General features: G+C 44.8%; 1 protein-coding gene across 1 annotated transcript in view; it reads left to right on the plus strand.

Annotated features, from left to right (window-relative positions):
• Positions 1–15,616, plus strand: part of LOC309519221 (putative CENPB DNA-binding domain-containing protein 1) — a gene marked incomplete at its 3' end in the record, with an annotated part of 63,684 nt that extends 48,068 nt beyond the window's left edge. Inside the window, exon 3 of the mRNA XM_082199993.1 lies at positions 15,538–15,616. Coding sequence (XP_082056119.1) covers positions 15,538–15,616 — 79 coding nt within the window. The remainder of the gene's footprint in view (positions 1–15,537) is intronic.
• Between the last annotated feature and the right edge of the window lie 6,589 nt (positions 15,617–22,205).

Genomic DNA, 22,205 nt, shown 5'->3' on the forward strand with positions numbered 1-22,205 from the left:
CATGACAGATGAACATCCACCAACCTCTGCTTAAAAACCTCCAAGGAAGGAGAGCCCACCATCTCCTGAGGGAGATGTTCCACTGTTGAACAGACATGGGGAACTCTTTTCAGCCCAAGGGCCATATGGGCAATTTTTTTTTGGGGGGGCCTGTATGCCAGTGGGGTGTGTGGCCAGAGTAAAAAGGGGGTGTGGTCAGAGGCAAAAACAGGAAGAACAACAGATGAGACTTTTTTTTTAAAAAAAAGTTTTTAAAATTCATTTTTCTTTTTCATTCATTACACACATCTCATATTCATAACATTTGCTATGCATTCCTTCCTTCCTCCCCTCCTAGGATCCCCCCAACGTCTGCTTCCGGTTTGTTTCTCCTTTCACCCACTTTGCTGCCTCCTAAAAGAAAAAGTTACTAATACTGATGAGACTTTTGCCTTTGTTCAGCCGGCTATGCTTTAGCCAACAAAAATACTGTGTTCCTACGCACCTTTTTCCATCTGAGGGAAGATGGGCTGAGCTAGACACACCCATGGTCTGGCAACTTCATATGTTCCTACTTGAACCACCTCTTTCTTCAAAACCACGAGGACTGGAATCGTAGCTCAGTGGCAGAGCGTCTGCCTTGCATACAGGTTCAGATGGTGCAGGGAATGGCCGCTCCCCACATCAAATGGGGGGCGCCTTTTGCGTGGTCGCACACAGCCCCCTGGATCCCAGTGTGATTCTTGGTAGTTCGGGCTGGCTCCATCCTCCCCAGGCTGGATACTTGGAGGTCTCTGAGGTTGGCGGGGGACTCTGCCTGCCCACTCAAAAGACTCCTGCCTGAAACGCGGGAAAGCTGTTGCCAGTCAGTGAAAATACTGAGCTAGATAGACTGTCTTGGTGCACTGCAGCTTCCTTCCTCCTTTGACCTCCTGTTCTGAGAGTGTTCCTAGGAAAGACTTGCGGGGTATCTAAAGGTAAAAGTAAAGGGACCCCTGACATTAGGTCCAGTCGTGACCGACTCTGGGGTTGTGGTGCTCATCTCGCTTTACTGGTCGAGGGAGCCGGCGTACAGCTTCCAGGTCATGTGGCCAGCATGACTAAGCCACTTCTGGTGAACCAGAGCAGCTCACGGAAATGCCGTTTACCTTCCCACCAGAGCGGTACCTATTTATCTACTTGCACTTTGACGTGCTTTCGAACTGCTAGGTTGGCAGGGGTAGGGACCGAGCAAGGGGAGCTCACCCCGTCACGGGGATTCGAACCACCGGCCTTCTGATCGACAAGTCCTAGGCTCTGTGGTTTAACCCACAGCGCCACCTGCGTCCCTTTGTATCTAAAGGTAGTGGCCAGGAAATGTTCTTAGGAGCAGGGCAGAGAGGAAGCATGTCTCCTTGACACTTCTCCTTCTCTGTATAAGTTACCACTAAAGGTTTGCTTCAGTGGTTGCTCCTTGGGATAGTTCAGGGAGATCGTCTCCCCCAATCTATTTCTGTTGTCCCCAGACTTCTCTTCTGATGCAGATCTGTCCACATGCCCAAGCATAGGCTACCTGCTTTATAGGATTTGCAAAATGGATTCACCCTCCCTCCCCCAATTTATCATATTTGTCTTCAGGCTGTTCTTCAACTTTTCACTTAAGCCTCACCAAATCCGGGATGAACTCTCTCGTATGAGCTACGCCACTTCTTTCCCTTGAGGGGAGGAGGAAAAAATCTTTCTCTGTCATATCTAAATAGCATTTTCCGAGCTTCTCCGATTTCCCCCTCCCTCTCCAAGCAGGATGCACTCCTATAAATCACATATTTCAAAGTAAAAGGAAACAGGTTTGATATGTTACAGAGTGATTCTCTGGCAAATCTATACATGCTACAGCGACACTCTGAACCTTAGCAGGTCCTTTTCGCTATGGCTGAGTGAGAAACATATTTATAAAAATTCATAGCCCTGTCCCTGCGGAGCAAAATGGAGAGACAAATAGTTTCCTGATCACTCTGGAGGGAAGGGGAAAAGAATATCATTGCATCTGAATTATTTAAAAGAGCATTTGTTGGAATTATTCAATATTCCTTCCCTACACACTTATTTGGTATGCAATGCGATATTAAATTCCAATTTAACAAAGGCTAAGGGTGAGGTTACACAATCAATAGGTGTAGTAATCTTTCAATGGTTTGTTTCCTGGTTTGATGATCTGATACCTGAGACTCAAATTTTAAAGATTTGCTAGCTCTGGATGGGCAAGCATGGCCTCACCATTGGCCAGTGTTGTAATGCTTGTGGTCTGTCACTAGATGCCACTATGTTGCTCTTTCCTTCAATGAACATGGGCAAATTACTCCAGCAGGAACCACTGGCACAGAGAGATGTGAATTCAGGAAGGGGAATAAACATGCCAGCCGTCCCTACAATAATTTATTACGCTCTCCATTTCAGTGGGAGCAGAGTTCAGTCAGCATCCTGCAAAGCAATGGCGAGGAACTAGGATGGGTCAGTCATGTAAGACAGGCTTTAATGAAAGAAGGACAAAGCCAGGATTTAGAAAGAGGGACTTTCAATATGGTTGTTTTTTTTATTGTTCCTTTCTCCTCCTTGTATTTTAAATTGTTCTTCTGAAAGCTTTATGTGTGCCCTGACCCCTTATGACGACTCTCATGCTTAAAAAGCTGAATGGGGTCAGAGAGTTACTTGGCAGAGATTTTCCTCTGCTCTCTATTAATGCTACTTTAATGGATAGGCCCAATATGAAATCTTCCTCAAAGGGCAAGTATAAGTAACACAGGTCAAGAAACATAAATATAAATAAGGTCTTTTTCTAGGGAAGTGATGTATCTCAGTGGCAGAGCATCTGCTTTGCATGCAGAAGGACACCGGTTCAACCCCCCGAATCTCTAGGTAGGACTGGGAATGTCCCTTGTCTGAAACCCTGGAAAGCAGGGCAGTACTGAACGTGATGGACTAACAGCCTGATTCGGTATAAGAGAGCTTCCTATCTATCTCCCTATGTATTTATCTGTCTATTATCAAACAACAGAGTTTGCTCTGGTCTTGTCAAGAAGCAGTTAATCACCAAAAACACTTATTACAGTGTCTAACAAAACAGAGATTCGATTCTTAAAACAACAGTTTAAGCTACTGCCTTCTTTAGGTAAAGGTAAAGGGACCCCTCACCATTAGGTCCAGCTGTGGCCGACTCTGGGGTTGCAGCGCTCATCTTGCTTTATTGGTTGAGGGATCCGGCGTACAGCTTCCAGGTCATGTGGCCAGCATGCCTAAGCTGCTTCTGGCGAACCAGAGCAGTGCAGGGAAACGCTGTTTACCTTCCCGCCGGAGTGGTACCTATTTATCTACTTGCACTTTGACGTGCTTTCGAACTGCTAGGTTGGCAGGAGCAGGGACCGAGCAACAGGAGTTCACCACGTCGCGGGGATTCGAACCGCCGACCTTCTAATCGGCAAGTCCTAGGCTCTGTGGTTTAACCCACAGCACCACCCACATCCCTTTTCTTTAGGTAGGAATAGTGAAAAATCCCAGAGAGAGTACAGAGAAGGTAAACCCACATGATTTTTTTTTAAAGCTCCCCTCCCCACAACAAAGCAGAACCACAAACTATTATAGCTCGAAACACACATCCTACAACAGATGATCCTTGAATCCACAAGAATCTCCCATGATATGTTCCGCAATATTATGGTTAATGCTTCAACCTTATTATCAGTTTGGTAGAATGACCACCATGGTCTTTGATGCCCCTCTTCATCCAAGGAAGTGGATGCTTTAACCTTTTGTGAGCTCTGCATACCACTTATTCTGAATCCTTCTTGATGAGGATAATGGTCACACCCACATCCTGCATTTAAAGCACATGGCTTCCCCCAAAGACCCCTGGGAACTGTAGATTGTTAAAGGTGCTAGGAATTGTAGCTCTGTGAAGGATAAACTACAGTTTCCTATAGACTTTGGGGAAAACCATGGTGTAAATGTAACCAATGCCATTTGAAAACTGTTTGAAATATTTTTCTATAGATTTTGTTTTTACAGATGGGAGAGCCACTGACTAATGCCTGGCCAAATGATGGGACTGTGATTTTTTAAAAAAGGACCTGAACTGAACTTCTGCACCACCCTTATCCAATACAATACTCTCCAGATGTTTTGGACTACATTCCTACAGGCCCCAGCCAGTCAAGCTGAGGTGGTGCACCAACGAAAGAACCAATAGAAGCCACATAAGAATGTGAATAGAGCTGGGTTGCTGCATCAGGCCAAGGACCCAATTTCTTCAGAACAGTGATCTCACATTGTTCATATTCTCCAATGGGAATCTCACAAGCAGGACATGAGTGTATGAGCATTCTCTTCACTTGTGATTCCCAGGAGCAAATATTCAGGACACACTGCGTCTCACCGTGGAGGCAGAACACGGCTATAGTAGTAGAAAGCTATGGTTTCCCCAGTAGTGATGTATGGAAGTGAGAGCTGGACCATAAAGAAGGCTGATCGCCAAAGAATTAATGCTTTTGAATTATGGTGCTGAAGGAGACTCTTGAGAGTCCCATGGAGTGCAAGAAGATCAAACTTATCCATTCTTAAGGAAATCAGCCCTGAGTGCTCACTGGAAGGACAGATCCTGAAGCTGAGGCTCCAATAATTTGGCCACCTCATGAGAAGAGAAGACTCCCTGGAAAAGACCCTGATGTTGGGAAAGATGGAGGGCACAAGGAGAAGGGGACGACAGAGGACGAGATGGTTGGACAGTGTTCTTGAAGCTACTAACATGAGTTTGACCAAACTGTGGGAGGCAGTGGAAGACAGGAGTGCCTGGCGTGCTCTGGTCCATGGGGTCACGAAGAGTCGGACTAAACGACTAAACAACAACAACAACAACAACAACAACAAGCTTTCTCCATGCAGGGTGGTTTACATGGAGGAGCATGCAACCCCAGCCGCCAGCATACCAAAGGGCTCCAGCGTTCTTCTGCCACAACCGAGCACCTTGTTCTGTTAGAATGACTCTTCCTCGTCTCCAGCTCACAACCACAAACCTCATTAAAGATTTCCTTTGTAGTTAGGGATGAATGATTCCCCTTCTACGTTGCCACAAAAGTAACCATGTACCACAGCACACCAGATGTTGCTGGCATTGTTGGATTGGAATATATGGGTGCGTAAATGCACATGCCAGAGTCAGCCGGCAGATGGCATTCCATATGGCTGTGGCGCCCGCACAAAACTAATGAACGCAGAGCAGATGTTTTTCGAGAGCTAAATAATGCAAACAGAAGCCGGTGCAATCAATATACAGCCCTTATATCTCAGGCGGCTGCACTCTGCCAAGAAAGGCAGGGAGTGGGCATTTAAAAATAAAATAAAATAAAGCTCAGCAACTACTTTCACAGAAGAGAACAACAATGCAAACTGGATTTTAATCATGCAGGCTGCGGGCTGTTTCCAACTTACAGTCCCCCATATTTTGTCCTTAAAGGCAGCAGAAGTCATTTTTAGAAACACCAAGCTGGGTTCTGTGCCATAGAACAATCCCAAATGGAGCAAAGGAAGCCAGAAGTCCCTTATAGGGTGTCCTTTGGTGTGGCAGCCCCTATTCTTTGGAACTCCTTGCCTATTGATGATATTAGGCAAGTACCTTCATAGAACTGTTTTCAATGCCTGCTAAAAACTTTTTTGTTTGGGCAATCTTACATAGATATGCATTTTTATTATGCCCATTTGCTTTTTAAAAAAGTGATCTCCTCTATATTTTGATAATTTTACTATGTCTACTTGTTTTTATGTTGAATTTCATTGGTATGATGAATATTTTATACATTTTTTATGAAAACCGCTATGAGGTTTTTTTTTAATTAAATGATCTATCCATCCATCCATCTATCCATGCATCTATCTATCTTGTTAAATAATAAAAAGGGAAATAAAGCAAAAACCACTAGCTGTTTTCCATTTTTAGTAGTGTTGAAAAATGTCTCCCTTTTTTTTGGACAATTCTTTTGCAAATGATGTTTACCTATATTTCTATACAGTGGTGCCTCGCTAGACGAAATTAATTCGTTCTGCGAGTTTTTTTGTCTTGCGAATTTTTCGTCTTGCGAAGCACGGCCAAATCGCAACTGCACCTCTTCAAGCGGTTTTAAGAAAAAGGAAACAAACTTGCAAGACGTTTTCATATTGTGAAGCAAGCCCATAGGGAAATTCGTCTTGCGAAGCAACTCAAAAAACGAAAAACTCTTTCGTCTTGTGCGTTTTCCGTTTTCCAAGGCATTCGTCTTGCGAGGTACCACTGTATCTATCCCTCTAGATGCTGAATTACTTTTTCATGCATCTTCTTTCCCAAGAGACTTCACTTGCTGTTAGTGATGTCATCACATGGGCAAATCTGACTGTCTATCTAACGTAGTGATGTCATCTTATTCACTGTGTGATCACCCATGAGATGAATCCATAAAGCACTGCCCTCACTCCCAAACTTTGTCACAAAGTTTGGCTATGTAGCACTGTGACATCATTCATTATGTGCTCTCTGTGATCGCAATCTCCCCAACAACAGTTCCATAGCAGCAATTAGGGGAAAAGCATCTGAGCACACTAAAAATATCAGAATTCATCAACGGCAAATCCTTCTTTGTACTCACATTTCCAATGCATCTTTTCAGTTAACAATTTACCTCGGTACCTCGGGTTACATACACTTCAGGTTACATACGTTTCAGGTTACACACTCCGCTAACCTAGAAATAGTGCTTCAGGGACTTCCGGGGTTGGCGCGATCTGGGAATGGCGGATTCCCTCCGAGCTCCGGAGGGAATCGGCTCAGCGGGGGACGGGTCTTTGCCGTGCCGGCGACACGGGGACCCTTAAAACCGCAGGCACGAAAGCCTGCGGACTGAAGACTCGGTGGGTGCCTTAAGCGCCCCCCCTGATTCGCAAAGAGCCTTTTTAAAGGCTGCGGAGGGGATACGGGGGGTGGCGTGGCACCGAGAGTCCATCGCTACCTCTGCTGAGCGAAGCCGCGAGCCATGATCGGAGAGCGCTGACTTCCTTCCTTGAAATTCGGCTGAGAAAAAGAACCCGTGAGTTAATTGAATTTGGATTCTAAGAATTTCACCTATTGAATTTGAGACGATCGGGGGATGTGTTAAAAGGAAGTCCGCACCCCCCCCTTGCAGACGATCCAGAGCAACGATAAAAGAACTAAGCTGGAGTGCCTACCCTGTAAAGGGTGAGTTTAAAAAGACAGTAACTTCCAAGATTTGGAAAAGGAATCTTTTTTTGAGCAGGAGAGAGGAGTGTTGGAAGGGGTATATTTCTGTTGTAAGCAACCCCCCCTCCCGGGCTAGGGAGTGTCCTACTTTGGAGCTGGTATAAGAAGAGCAGAGTTTGACAGCTGTCAAAGCTGTCAAACGGACTGTTAATAGTAGAAAAATTGCTACTTAAGACCCCTCTGGATTAAAAGGAGTTACAATTGAACTAAAATTGTTGGAAACAAAGAATCAATAATAAGACAGAGGACTGTTGGAGAAAAGAACACTAAGTAACCAGATTCCCTCTAGGGGGAAATCTGTGGAATTACAATGGCTGTGGATGGAAAGATACTGGGAGAAATCGAAAGGATGTTTTATTTGGTTGGAATCTTACAGGAACAGACTACGGCTATGAGTGAACAATTGATGACCTTGAATCCTGAAATAAGTAGTTCTGTTCAATGTAATGAGAACCTGGCTGAGAAAGAATCCACAGCTGAGCCGGAAATGATAACCAAAGAAGAGGAGAAGACAAAACAAGAAAGAGAAGAACTGAAATGGGAAAATATTGTCCAGAAGCTGACATCTGTGGAATATAAACAAGGAGACTATTGGACTGAACCTACTACAAATCTACGAAAGATCCAGAAGATGAAAGTGGAGGCCCTGGGAATTTATGAAATCAAGGAATTTAAAATAAAGAAGTATAATTGGGGCCTCCACATAGACTCTGACTTTGATTATGTTCAAAATTCATGCCTTGTGGAAATTCCTCAGCAGTTGCTTGCAAATATGGGAAGAGATTTTGGACTGATTGTGAAAGAACTCTTTCGAGACGTGAAGACCGACATAAAGGATTGCCAACTAGGCCGGCGGAGAGGGACTGAAAGAGATTTGAGAGCCTCGGATGTAAGGAATCCGGGCTAGTAATTGCTATTTTGGACATGTTTTCGGAAGGGACACAAACCGGGGAAGGGAGGGAGGGAAGAATCTAGTTTCAACAACACTTAAGACTATGGGATTTAGCTAACAAGATTATTATTTAAGACAAAATGGGAAATCGTTGGAAGAGAACTGAGGTCCAACTTAGAATAAATTTAATTTTGCTTTTTTATTTTTATTTTTATATATATATATAAAGGACTAATATTAAGATGGATAAGGAAATGCCAATTTGCTGATACAAATTTGGGAATAGGGATGCAAGGGAGGGGGTGGGGGGGAAGTCAATGACCAGGGTTAGAAAATAAGTTTTTTCTGGAAACTATATATGTTTGTTGTTTTACTTTTCTGTTTGTTTGTTTTTATGTTTTTTGTGTTTATGTCTTTGTCTTTGTCTATATAAAATGTGAAAACCCAATAAAAATTTTATATATAAAAAAAAAGAAATAGTGCTTCAGGATAAGAACAGAAATCGGGCCCCGGCGGTGCGGCAGCAGCAGGAGGCCCCATTAGCTAAAGTGGTGCTTCAGGTTAAGAACAGTTTCAGGTTAAGTACGGACCACCGGAACGAATTAAGTACCACTGTATACTAATAACTTGGGTGGCCCTACAACCACAGAGGGCTCTAATCTTGCACATTCAGTGCATGCCTATAATTCTGCTACTGCCTCCTGATGACATGGCATCTGCAGGAGCCCTCTCCTTCAGAGTACAGTGACCAATGAGGGTATAGAAGTATCTCGGTCCCATACCATACAAGGTTTTGCACAGCAGTATCAGCATCTCAATCTTTGTCTGGTTGATAAAGCTTTGCACACACCCCTTCTCCAGAATGTCAAGTTTATCTGATTTGGGAGCAAATTGCCCCTACCAGTCCATATCTACAAATCTGTGTGTTCCAAGCTGAAATTGCAGACCTAATTTGTTGCTCTTCAACCACGGACTGACCAATTTTTTCAAAGCTGGCATGGACCTAAAAGTAAAAAAAAATACACAGAGATATTTGCATTAAAGGCTATTGGAAAAAAACGACGGGCTGCATCCTTGCAGCTTTTCAAGGCCTTGAAGGAAATGATCAAAGGAGGCAGTGGAAAAAACAACAATACCAAGATATTTTGCGGTATTTCTAGATTGTTTGATAGCTTGAAAATAAGAAAGGAACTGGCTTTAGAACAGCAGTAGATTTTCTTGTCTAGTACAAAAAATACGCCGGTTCCTACATTGTTCAACATAGGCAAAAGATGAGATGAGAGAAATGAAAGATGTCTGCTTCTAATGAAGGTGGCAAAAGAATAAAGAAGAGAGAGTTTGTTCCTATTAGTATCACAAGGACTAGCATCAAAATCAAATACATTGCTGTAGGGAGGCCATAAAATTCTCTGGGGATAGCTGTGGCTGTTTAAAGCTCATTTCTCCCCCAAAGAATCCTAGATACAGCAGTTTGCCGCCCACAGAGCTCCAATTCCCAGCACCCTTAACAAGTGACAATCCTCATGGTTTCCCTGAAGCCTTGACACCGTGTCATGCACGCTCCTTGAGTGGTTTTGCCTAGCTCTGCTTTCTTCATTGTAAGGGATTCAACTAGATGACCCTTTGGGCCCCTTCCAACTCTACGAATGTGTCCCTGACCTGCAATGGAGCCTCATGGATAAAGGAGGGGGAAAGCCGTGTGTGGGAGTGTGTGTGTGCTAAAATCCTCTGGATCTTGTCTGGCTAAAATGTAGCCTGCTAAATTTTTGCCTCTGACCACACTATTCCTCCCCCCCACCTGACCATACCCATTGTTGGCATGTGGCCCCCAGAAAGTTACCCATAAGGAAATGTGGCCCTTGTGCAGAATAAGGTCCCCCACTCCTGATCTAACTGACCTGAATGCACTTGGGAGGTTTGTTCTCTCTCTTATGCTTCCCATGCTGGACCTCCCTGTGTCCTCCTTCCATCCTTTGGTTAAAGGTTAAGCAGTGGCATAGCTTGGGTTGCTGGCGCCTGGGGCAGGGCAAGGGTTGTGTCTCCTGGTGGACTGAGCATGGGGGGGGGAGGTGTGTGATGGAGGTGGAGCATGGAGCTGACAAGGCACGTGGCTGCCGGCTCTCTCACTTCTGGTGTCAGTGGCTGTGCGCCTTCTTGGTTTGGCGGCTCTACCACTTCCTGGCTTGGAAGTGCATGGGCATTGTGTCTGGTTGTGCCTCCTCAAAATTTTGCACCTGGCACTACTGCCTCCCACACTATGCCTTTGAAGTTAAGGCCAGCACCTGCAATTGATTTCACTGACTTGTGTGTGTGTGTGTGAGATACATTTTGTGAATAAATGGTGCTACTTACTTACTTACTCAATGCACAGTATGATTGGGGCCCCTTTCAAGCCCAGGTCTTGACTTAGAAAGAACCTACAAAGGATGGACTTGTGGTGACCCACAGGGACCTCCAACCCTTTCAGTCCACTGAGTTGCGGAAAAGACAGAGGGAAAGGGGGTTGGAAAGAATGTGTTTGAACACTTCTGCTGGGAGGCCTGATAAGGATGCAAGGGGAAGTGTATTCATGTTCTGAAAAGTGATTCTGTAAGAAATCGCATGGAATTTAATTCTAATCTTTTCCCTGAGCATTTAATCCTCATTCATGCCGACACTCCTTGATTATGCCAATGGGACTTGGTTTGTTATAGGTACTTGTTCATTGCAGGGTCAATCCCGAGGTTTGCACAAAGGCGGCTGTGCATGTGAGAGCTATTCTAATGAGTTTGCAAAAATAATCTGCTATGCATGTGCTTAAATTCAGAAAGCACACACACACACACACACTCTTTTACTTAAGGATAGCCTTTTCTGGTGAGGTTTAAGCTAGAAGGTAAGGAACTCCCTGGGAAAAGAAGCTGGTTTGCATAGGGTCTAGCTCCGGCAACCCACTATCATCTAGATCAGCCTTTCCCAACCTTGGGTCCCTACTGCAACTCCCATCATCCCTGACCACTGGGCCTGCTGACTTGGGATGATGGAAGTTGTAGTCCGACAACATTCAGGGACCTAATGCTGGAAAAGTTGGTCACAGCCCACTATTCATGCACCTCATTCATCCCTTCTGTATCCCATCTGCTGATGACATTCTGGTGAAGACAGTGCGCTGTTAAAATAATTAGCAATGGTGTTGCTGGAAGGACCTTAGCATATACCACGTGAGACCATTTCTGGTATCAAACACTGAGAGTACCAGGGTCTTTTCCTATCAGGTTTGAGGGACCTCATGGGACTCTGGTTGTAAATCTGTAGGGCAGATTGACAGGCTGAAGCTGAAGCTGAAAGAGAGAGAGAGAGAGTTGCAGGGGGGGGGGGAGAGTTGCAGAGTTTGCAGGGGGGTTTCCAGGATCTGAAGTTTAAGATTTTATCCATTGTTTGCTACTCCTGAGACTCATTTAACAGGTGAAGACTGAACCTGGGACCACCAGAATACAAAGCACATGTGCTCTACCACTCCACAATGTCCTCCTATCAATTTTCCATTTAACTCATATTTCCTGCAGATTCAGCAGGTGGGAGGACCTCTCTCCCACCCCCCTGCAGCTGATCACCGCATGTGATGCCCTGACCCATCACTCCAATACTTGGAACAGACCTATCTGTCACTCCTGTCAATGTGCGTGCCATCAGGGTTTCTGCCAATCTTGGTAATGCAGAGGCCTCCTGCCAGGTCAGACTGACCAGTGGTGCTCTTCCTATTTGTGAGGCTTGCTTGCTGCAGGGCTTCCAAACCCTGGTGTATCCCGTTTGTGTATCCAACACATGTCATGTCAAGTGTTTCCGAGGCCGTGGTTATCTCACTGTTTGCAAGACCTCGGTGAACCTAAACAAATCAATGTTAACATTTAAATGCATTGTCTTACCTGCAGAGCAGCTTGTCAGCTGGGACATTTCTGCAGGAAATTACAGAGCGTGTGGCTACAAAATACAAGCACAACAGATTTTCTTAGCTGGTAGAACAGGTGGGATAGCTTTAGCACATGAAATCTGATTCCTGTGGAGGTTAAATTTGCTGCTGAATTCATAACAGCTCACCTTGGCTATCCTCATTAGAAGAAGCTAGATTTGAAAAACAGGAGGTTTCATTTAATCATACAAACGTGGAGTTGGAAGAGACTCTTAAGGGTCCTCTGGTCCAATCCCCTGCGATGCAGGAACCACAGAAAAATAATCCTTGACAGATGGTCATCCAGCCTCTGTTTAAAAACCACAAGGAGAGTCCATCACCTCTGATGTAGTCCATTCCTCCATTGAACAGCTCTTACCACCAGAAAGTTCTTCCTAGTGTTTAGTCAGAAACTCCTTTCTTGTAATTTGAATCTGTTGGTTCAGGTCCTATCCTCTGGAGCAGGAGAAAATAAGCTTGCTCCATCTTCCATGTGACAACCTTTTAGGTACAGTGGTACCTTGGTTTTCAAACGTCTCCATTGATGAACATTTCGGTTTTCGAATGCTGTAAACCCGGAAGTAAATGCCTCATTTTCAAACATGCCTCAGAAGTCAAACATGCTTCCGTTGAGTGCAGGATCCTGAGGCTTAGCTGTCGGCTGTTGAGTTTTTGGTTTGCGAACGTTTCAGAACTCGAACGGTCTTCCAGAATGGATTACGTTTGAAAACTGAGGTACCACTGTGTTTGAAGATGGCCATCATATCCCCTCTGAGCCTTCTTCTTCTTCTCCTCCTCTCTAGGATAAATCTAACACCTTCAACTGTTCCTCACAAGGCTTGGTTTCCTGGTCACCCTCTTCTGCACATATTCCACCTTGTTGATATCTTTCTTACACTGTGGTTCTCAGAACAGGACACAGTACTTCAGGGCTATCTTTACAACACTTTTGGTCTGTGTGTGTTTGTATTGTGCCAAGTTGCATCTTCAGAGTGGACACTGTAGAACTGTCAGGAGCTGCCAGATTTAGAACCAAGAGCTCCCATTTCTGGGTAGAATTTCCCAGTCTGGTGGGCCATCAGGCTACAAACTAATACTTTTGAATGAAAAGGCTGGGTTTCTCAGGTGATATGTGCCCTTTATTTTGTATCATATGCACAAGGCAAAATGTTTATATATATTTGTTACTGTATTTATTGTTAATTGTGCTTATCATAGGTCATATACAATGAAGCCACACTTTGAGTAGATCCAATGTTTCCAGTGGTTTTTTTTTACCATGATTAACATTGGATGTCACCCTAATCTCCCCTATCAAGTTGCAATTTCGATAGAAATCCTCCTCTCACAAACCTTTAAAAATACTGTTCACATGCCATTGTTTTACTTGACTACTGACTCCTTCCACTTTATGGAAAGGGGTTTGTTTAGTTGTTTCTGTTTTAACTATTTATTTGTGCTCTTATCTCATGTTTTTAATCTTGTGAACCACCCTGGGATCTTTTGATGAAGGGTGGTGTCTGAATCTAATAAACAACAACACCAATTCACAGATTAGTCACATGGGCGAACCCAGCCAATCAGCAATCGTATGGCGAATAGGTTAACATCATGAAAATAATGTCTACATGGCCAGTCAGATTCCATTTCATCATGATGTAACATGGCAAATGAATACAAGTGAGAGCGGGAGCAGCACTTTACACCTTAGACAGATAGGCAAACCCAGAGATCACAAAGTGAACAGGAAGATGTCACAAGGCTACATGGCTGATCTGAGTTGCCATTGTGATTATATCACTCACAGCAAGTAAAAGTGACTGAGAGCAAGAATAAAAGAGGGTGATATAAACAGGTAGATGAACATCTGTGCAGAGAGTCCCAAAAGGGAGTGTTTTTTCCCTGATGCATCTGAAAACGGAAAGTAGCAGAAGAAAAAACCATGAGCTTTTACTGCTCAGCCATTTAGCTCAGTTAGAGATTAGCTGCAAATAACAGCAATGACCAGCAGGTGGCGCCAGCAACTCACACATTGGGTCTCTATAATTAAGTCCCTTGCTCTTGCTGTTTTATATATTGAGGTTTCCATGATTTATTGAAGAAAGAGGGGCAGGAGGAAGAAGCTTCATTGGACTTCAGCCCCTACTGCTAGAAACCATGAATTGATCTGTGCTTTGTTAAACAAGCCTTTACAGTTCTGCTGTAATTTTTGTTTTTCGGGGAGTGGAGTCACCCCTTCCCCCCATAATCAAAATAAGATATACAAAAGGGCCAAATGTGAAGATTTTAGCCTGTGCCCCGGAGGGGAGAAGCTCCCATTGTACAAATTATTTCAAAACAAGCCACTGACATGCAGGAACAAGATGCCAGAATGCCAGAATTCTAAGCTTAAGGATTCTGGGCTTTGATGGAGATCAGACAGGCAGCTTCAGACAGTGTGGTTGAAAGCATTCCGTTTCTGGTGATCATGCAAAAATGCACAGATCTATGCAGAGCGCTGAAGTGCCCCTCTTAAACTCGTGGGAATCTTGCTCATATCCCTTTAGAAGGCAGCATGTAACTGGCTGGGTTGAAACCACTCTGGGAAGGGTGGGGAAACTGGTGGCCCTCAGTGGACTCAATTTCCCAGCACCCCCAGCAGCCAGCATGATGGGAGTTGCAGTCTGATGACATCTGGAGAGCAGCTGGTTCCTCTGTCCCGTTTGATGGGCAGAACAAAGGCTTCAGCACCCGGGACAGCTGTGCATGCAACAGAGGGTGGTTGTGCAGGGCAATGCTCACCTGTGTGGTGGCCGTGGTTCTCCTATGGCAGGAGTCAGCAACCTTTTTCAGCAGGGGGCCAGTCCACTGCCCCTCAGACCTTGTGGGGGGCTGGACTATATTTTGAACCCCCCCAAAAAACGAATAAATTCCTATGTCCCACAAATAACCCAAAGATGCATTTTAATAAAAACACACATTCTACTCAGGTCAAAACACCAGACAGGCCCCACAAATAACCCAGAGATGCATTTTAAATAAAAGGACACATTCTGCTCATGTAAAAACACGATGATTCCCTGGCCGTCCGCGGGCTGGATTGAGAAGGCGATTGGGCCACATCCGGGCCCCGGGCCTTAGATTTCCTACCCTTGTCCTATGGCATCCACAGAAGGTCTCAATAAACATTGTCTCAAAAATCCACTGTGCACGAGAGACTGTTTGCTCCTCCTGCTCAGATCCTATTTGCAGAAGCTCAGCCTCTCCTACATTTGAATACTACCACCCTTTCAGCAAACCCACATTTTGTTGGAGGACAGAACTGGATGCCCATCTTTAAATCCATTCTGAATAGAAGAGCTTTCTCTGGGATTGAGTGTCGTGGTGGCTTCATGTGGGCACCTTTCCCCCATTTATGCAGCAGCTGAGGGAGGGACTTGGCCACACCATTTTGTGGTCCTGTCTCTTTTTCTTCTCTTTTAGATGTGGCCACCATTTTGTGTTCCGCCATACCCCCACAGCAGCCTGGGACCCCCAACACTTTCTTGAAAGCCCCGAATAGGCATTGTTAAACCAGATTCCATCTCTCGCCCCCAATACAGTGACGCTGGGACAGTCTAATGTTTTCCAAAACTCACTGACACACTTCACAGGGGACCCTTTCTACACTGTTTTGTTTCTTTTAAGTTTGTGCACATTTTAAAATATGCCTTGCACTCAGGCGTACTGCTCCTTCACATGAAAGCTCCATTTAGGCTACATCCAGACTGTCAGTATTGTGGCAGGAAGTTTTCAAGTGCATGCTACATGTTAAGGTTTGCACAATTAAAATGGATCGAAGCATTCGGTCACCCTGGTGCAACAAAAACACTTAAAAATAAATAAAACCCAAACAGACATTTTCTGATGGGGAAATGCACTGAAAAGTGTTGAATTGATGAATAAGACTTGCACAAGAATGTCAGGAGAGCCCTGCTAGTTCAGGCTAATGGCCCAGCTGGGACACCATCCCATTCTCACAGAGGCCAACCAGATGTTTGTGGGAAGTTTGCAAGCTGAACATGCGCACAACAACCCTCTGTCCATCTGCGATTCCCAGCAACTGGTATTCAGAGACATAATGTAGAGCATAGCCATTATGGATGAAAGAAGTTGTTAGCCTTGTCTTCCATGAATTTGTCCAGTCCTCTTTTAAAGTCATTGAAGTTGGATGCCATTTCTGCTTCCTGTGGAAGTGAGTTCCACGGTTTAACAAAGGAGTAATTTCTTTTAACCATCCTGAAGCCTCCAAGATTCCACTTCAAGGGATGTCCAGAAGTTCTAGGATTATGAGAGAGGAAGAAGATATTTTCTCTGTCCATTTTCTCTAGGCCATGCATAATTTTTATAAACTTCTATCATGTTACCTCTTATTTACCTTTTTACTCACCAAATGCTGCAACCTTTCTTCATAGGAGAGATGCTCCATGCTGTGGTCATTTTGGCTGCCCTTTCCTGAACTTTCCTGATCAAAGGGAAGATGTATAAATGCCCTGCAAACAAATCAGGAGGATGAAAAATCTGGGGGCCTCTGAGGATGTCAAAGACCTCTCTATGCAAACAGGAGAAAGTGATTAATTATTTCTTAAATGGCTGATTGAAATCTACTTGCAATGAAAATGATGGGTTAGGAGCATTGCAATGGTGACAGGCACAAATATAATGCTTTTTTTTTGCTTTCCGTTTTTTCGAGTGAACACAAAATGTCAAGCAAACCAGCATGGATTTTGGGACACACTGGGTGTGTGGGGTGGGAGAAGAAGAATCTGAAGGTGTAGGGAAGAGAGGCTTCCAAAGGGCCAGCAACCATACATTTCAGACAAATGATCCGTTTATTTACTGCATTAGTGCTTGCAATACTGCATTTAGTCCTTGCTGGGTGTAATGGGTATGAGTTACTCGTGCGTAAGCTGGTGCCTTTCTCGGTTAGTTTGCCTTGTTAAACCTTTCTGACTGCACAGCCCCTTCTCATGGTGGCTGCCTCAGTCATTGGCAGAATCCGTCTGGGCGTTTCTTGAACCTCTTCCAACATAAAAGTTGTTTGACACCCAGTCTCCTCCTCCTCTCACTGCGCGGGAGCCTTCTGCGCAGGGAAGGCGTGGGTAGCGGAGGACCTGGGCTCTCCTCACTGATGTCCAGTGAAGAGTCCTGGAGCCCTCTCTCCACTTCCCCTGTCTGCCTCCCTTTATCCCCGGTGTTGCGCTGATTGGCTTCCCCCTCTACTGAGCTGTTTCTCCCCCTGCTCCTGGGTCCTTTGCCAGCATCATCTAGGAGCCTCCCCTTCGCCTCTTGCTCCGATGTCAGTTCCCTGACACCGGGCTATGGGAAGAAGAAGGAAGGAGGACTCGAGGACCCTGTCAGAGCCCTCACGACTCCTTCCCAAAGCCAGGAAATTACTTGCCGGGCTTTGAGAAGGCTCCCTCCTTGGTTGCATGCCCAGCGCCACTCCACTGTTTGTGTTGCCCTAAATCTGCCTCTGTCAGAAGGCCACAATTAGAATAGCCAGTTAGTGCAGAGTGGTAGTTAGATGGTCAGACTGGGACCTGGGATTCCAGGGTTCAAATACTCACTCAGCCACAGAGCTCACCAGGTGACTTTAGGCCACTTGTTGTTTCTCAGCTTAAACCCCCGCCCACAGGGTTGTTGCGACGATAAACTGAGGGTGGAGAGAACCATCACCTCGAGCTCCTTACAGACAAGGTGGAATATAAAATGTAAAATGTAAATATTTTGCGGCAAAGCACTCCCTCTTAAAAAGGGGGCGGGGCAAAAGGGGCAGAGATTTGACAACCAAACAAAATACTTATGCTAATTTTTGTGTAGATGAAAATTCAGTAACACAGTCATACCTCAGGTTAAAGTAGCTTCGGGATGAATATTTTCGGGTTGAGCGACCTGGAAGTAACGGAGTGCGTTACTTCCGGGTTTTGCTGCTTGTGCATGCGCAGAAGCTCAAAAGGACGTCACGCGCATGCGTGGTAGTGGCGAGACGCGGCCCGCGCACGCACAGACACGCAGTCGCGTCTTATGTATACTTCAGGATGCGAACGGGCTCCGGAACGGATCCCGTTTGTATCCAGAGGTATTACTGTACTTTAATCCAGTCCTCTAGCCACTCCTCTCCCTAGGACACATCCCTCACCAACTCTGCTTGGCTCTCTCCATTTGCCTGATAATGCCTCTTGCTTGCCTGGATAGAGGATGGAGAAGGGTGTTTGAGTGTGTGTAGAAACATGCCTCCTTTACAAAGGAAAGCTTTACAGTGGTGCCCCGCAAGATGAATGCCTCACAAGATGGAAAACTTGCTAGACGAAAGAGTTTTCCGTTTTGGAGGTGCTTCGCAAAACGGATCTCCTATGGGCTTGCTTCGCAAGACGAAAATGTCTTGTGAGTTCCTGCGGGTTTTTCCCCTCCCCCCTTTTTCTAAGCCGCTAAGCCGCTTATCAGCTGATCCGATAAGATGATAAGCCGCTAAAAGCCGCTAATAGTGCTAATAGTGCTAATCTGCTAATCCGTCAATGGGCTTGCTTTGCAAGACGAAAAAACTGCTAGACGAAGAGAATCACAGAACAGATTCTTTTTGTCTTGCGAGGCACCACTGTATATTTGTTGCTCCACCCACTTCTGCCTCTGGCCCCACCCATCACTGGCATTTCACAGACACACCCAAAGAGAATGCAGCCCCCAGGCTGAAAAATACTCCTCACATTTTGCTTTTATGTTCACTTTTTGATGCATTTGAAACGAACGGTTAATCGCTGAATTCTAAGCATCATGTTGCAGTTATACTCTTACCTTTGAATATGTACTATGGTCATGAACTGTTCCTTGTAGCCCTCTCATTTCCTGTAAAACTTCTTGGAGCACAAAGGCCTTTGTGGAAACTGTGGGCCAATACATAATCTGTCTATGGCTCTATTCTGCATTCAAGAGAAATAAATGGCTACAAACTGTGCATGGTATTTAAATGCCTCCCTGCTCCCCCTAAGAACAGCCCTGCTGCCTTGGTTGGGAACTGGCAAGGCTTCTCCAAGAAGTATTCCACATGCAGAGTTAACATTGGGCCAGGAGATTAAATTGACCTCTAGTGATAGAAACAGAAACGGGCAGGCGGACCAAACTGAGCATACCAATGACCCGTCCCTGGAAGATTTCTCCAAGAATTTAGCTGAATAATTAGTTTTGCCATCCCCGCACAGCCAGCTCCCTTTTTTCTTTTCAATCTATCAGGCCTTTATCTCATCTGCTCTCAGTAGTGCGTCTAAAGAGGAGTTTTGAAAGTTGGCCTTGTGGGTCTGATCATCTCATCGACGCTGAAAGCATTTAAATGCAATCTGCAGCCCATTCACATTTAGAGGCGCAGGGTCTTAAGAATGGGGAGGGGAGGCAAGGGGGATTGGAATTGGCAGGTGAGCTATTTCTCTGCAAAGGAACTTAGGAGGATTCTCCTTGTCTAATTAACTGTGGCCAAAGACAAAGAATGAGGAGGAGAAGAAATTAAAAGAGGGTAATGTACCAGCAACAACTCGGCAAAATGCACGCACCCCCTCTTTTAAATGACAATAGGGATTCTGAATCCCCCAAACTAGTGGACTGTGCTGGAAACATTTTTAGTACAATGAGGAAGCAATCAGTGGATTGCAGTGGGTCCTACTCAAAGTAGATCCATTGAAATTAATGGACAGGAGTAACTCAGGTGCACTTGAACATGGAGGTTCAATTTAGCTATGTATTTATTTATGAAAGTATTTATGGACAGCCATACCATAGAATATTAGGGTGGTGTACAACAATAAAATGTAAAGCACCACTAAAAACAACACTAATAGACCATTAAAATGGCTGGCTAATCGATTTAAACTGCTGTAGAGAAGGCCTATTGGCATAAGAAGGCCTTTAAGAGATGCCTAAGCCTCAAAAGTGAGGGTGCGTCAGCTGAATCTCTGCTGGGACAGTATTCCACAGCCTGAGACAAGCGACACTAAAGGCCCGTCTTCTACTGGAGGCCTGTTGGGCCTCTGTAATATGGGGGATTATGCTTAACTGGGAAATGAAACTCTGATAATTCTGGTTACACTTGTCCTGTGCACTATCCAAGCATACTATAGCAGGAAGATGGGAGATACCTACTGAGTCATAGAATCGTAAAGTTGGAAGGGATCCCAAGGGTCATCTAGTCCAACCCCCTGCAATGCAGGAATCTCAACTAAAGCATCCATGACAGATGGCCATCCAACCTTGGCTTAAAAACCTCCAGTGAAGGAGAGTCCACAAGCTCCTAAGGGAGTCCATTCTACTGTCTAATTGCTCTTACAGTCAGAAGGTTCTTCCTATTGTGTAGTCTGACCATTGGCCCATCTAGCTCGGTATTGTCTACACTAGGAACAGGAAAACATATCGATCTCAGGACAGCTGAATCTTTTGGTTTCGGCTTCTCCATTTTCCAATCTTAAATTCGGTTTTACACACACACACAAAAGTCCTCATGAAAACACACCGACTTTTAAACATGCATTTCTTCTAAAATACATGTTTGTATGGAATCAAAGCAATTTCACACAATACAATGCATTTTTTGTATGTGTTTCCCCAAATATATGAATTTTTTTTGCACACTTTGCTGCTGCACACACACTAGTTGTTTGGAGAACTGCATTGCAAAATGCAGAGCCGTGCGGTTTTCATAGGACGGCTTCGTTTCACTTTGTGTAGTGTTTTGGGAAGTGTGAGTTAAGGAAAGTGACCTTTAAATGCAAACTGAATGGACTTTCTTCTCCATCCATAGTCTACACTGACTGGCAGCAGCCAGAGATTGAACTTGTCTGCCAAGCAGATGCTCAGCCCCTGAGGTGTGGCTCCTTCCATCCTATAATGTCCAAACTCCAATACTGTTGTCAAATAAGAAATCAATCAGTTTTTCATGAAATATTTTTCAAATGCAGAAAACGCCTGGAAAATACTTCACATCCAGATTCGTAGATAATTTTTGCATAATCAGAAACTATTAAAAATGAAATTTAAAAAATCAAGACTTTTCCTATCTTCTTTGTTCTAGGACAAATGCTTAATTCCACCCACAAATGTCTCACAAGGTTCAAGGGCTTTGACTTGTCTGCTGACTTACAAGCTTCTTTTTCTTCCCCCATCTTCCCTTTCAGCCTTTCATCTGTGAGTCAGTGCCAAGAACTTTCTGTAGGCATGTCCTTCAAGCTACCTGTGGGTAGCTTCTATTGTGATTTGAGAGCCTACATCTTATTAGTTGACTGGCAGTGAGCGAAGACCTCTCAGCTTGCTATTGTTGACTGCCTCTACCGCCTTCCAACTCATGCCTTCCTTCCTTTCCTTGTACCCATTGTGTAAACCAGTGTTCTTCAACCTTAGGCTCCCAGATGTTAGAGCCACAACTCCCAACATCCCCATACAGCTTAGCTAATGGTAAGGAATGATGCAAATTAGGAATACAGGGAGCTGCCTTATGCAAACTCAGTCTGTTGGTCCCATTGAGCTGGGTTTGGATCTCCTCTGAAAACCAGGGTTTCATAGACATCCCTAGAGATGCCAGGGATTGAACCTAGGATTGAACCTGGATCCTTCTGCATGGTCCTTCCTCAAACATAGGAAGCTGCTTTATACCAAGTCATCATGTTCAGTACAACAGGAAGAGGGAACATCCAGCCTCTAGGCCAATCTTGGCCTGCCAAGGGTTCAGTTTGGCCAATGAGACAATTTTCTCCCTCCCACCCACCAACACTGATTGCATGCCTTGTTCCTAGCAGGGAACAGCCTCTTGTAGCTTAAAGGAGCAGGATATAACCCTATTCATTGCTGACTGTTTGGCCCGTGGACCAAAGGGTTCCCACGCCTTCTTTAAGGCAAACCAATTTCCATCTCCAAAATGCCACCCTGCATCACACACACACACACACACACACACACACACACTCTTTTTCTTTTGGTCCAGATCTTGCCCTTCACATTGTTTGGCCGCAGTGGTGAATGGCAAATGAGTGGCATGTTCTGATTGTCGCTCTAGTTGAGATTAATTGAAAAGCTATCAAACAAACAAACAAACAGCAGCAGCGGCAACAAAAACCGGCAGAGAGATTTTCTCC

Source organism: Podarcis vaucheri (assembly GCF_965113315.1).
Source record: "Podarcis vaucheri genome assembly, chromosome: 14".
Classification (NCBI taxonomy): domain Eukaryota; kingdom Metazoa; phylum Chordata; class Lepidosauria; order Squamata; family Lacertidae; genus Podarcis; species Podarcis vaucheri.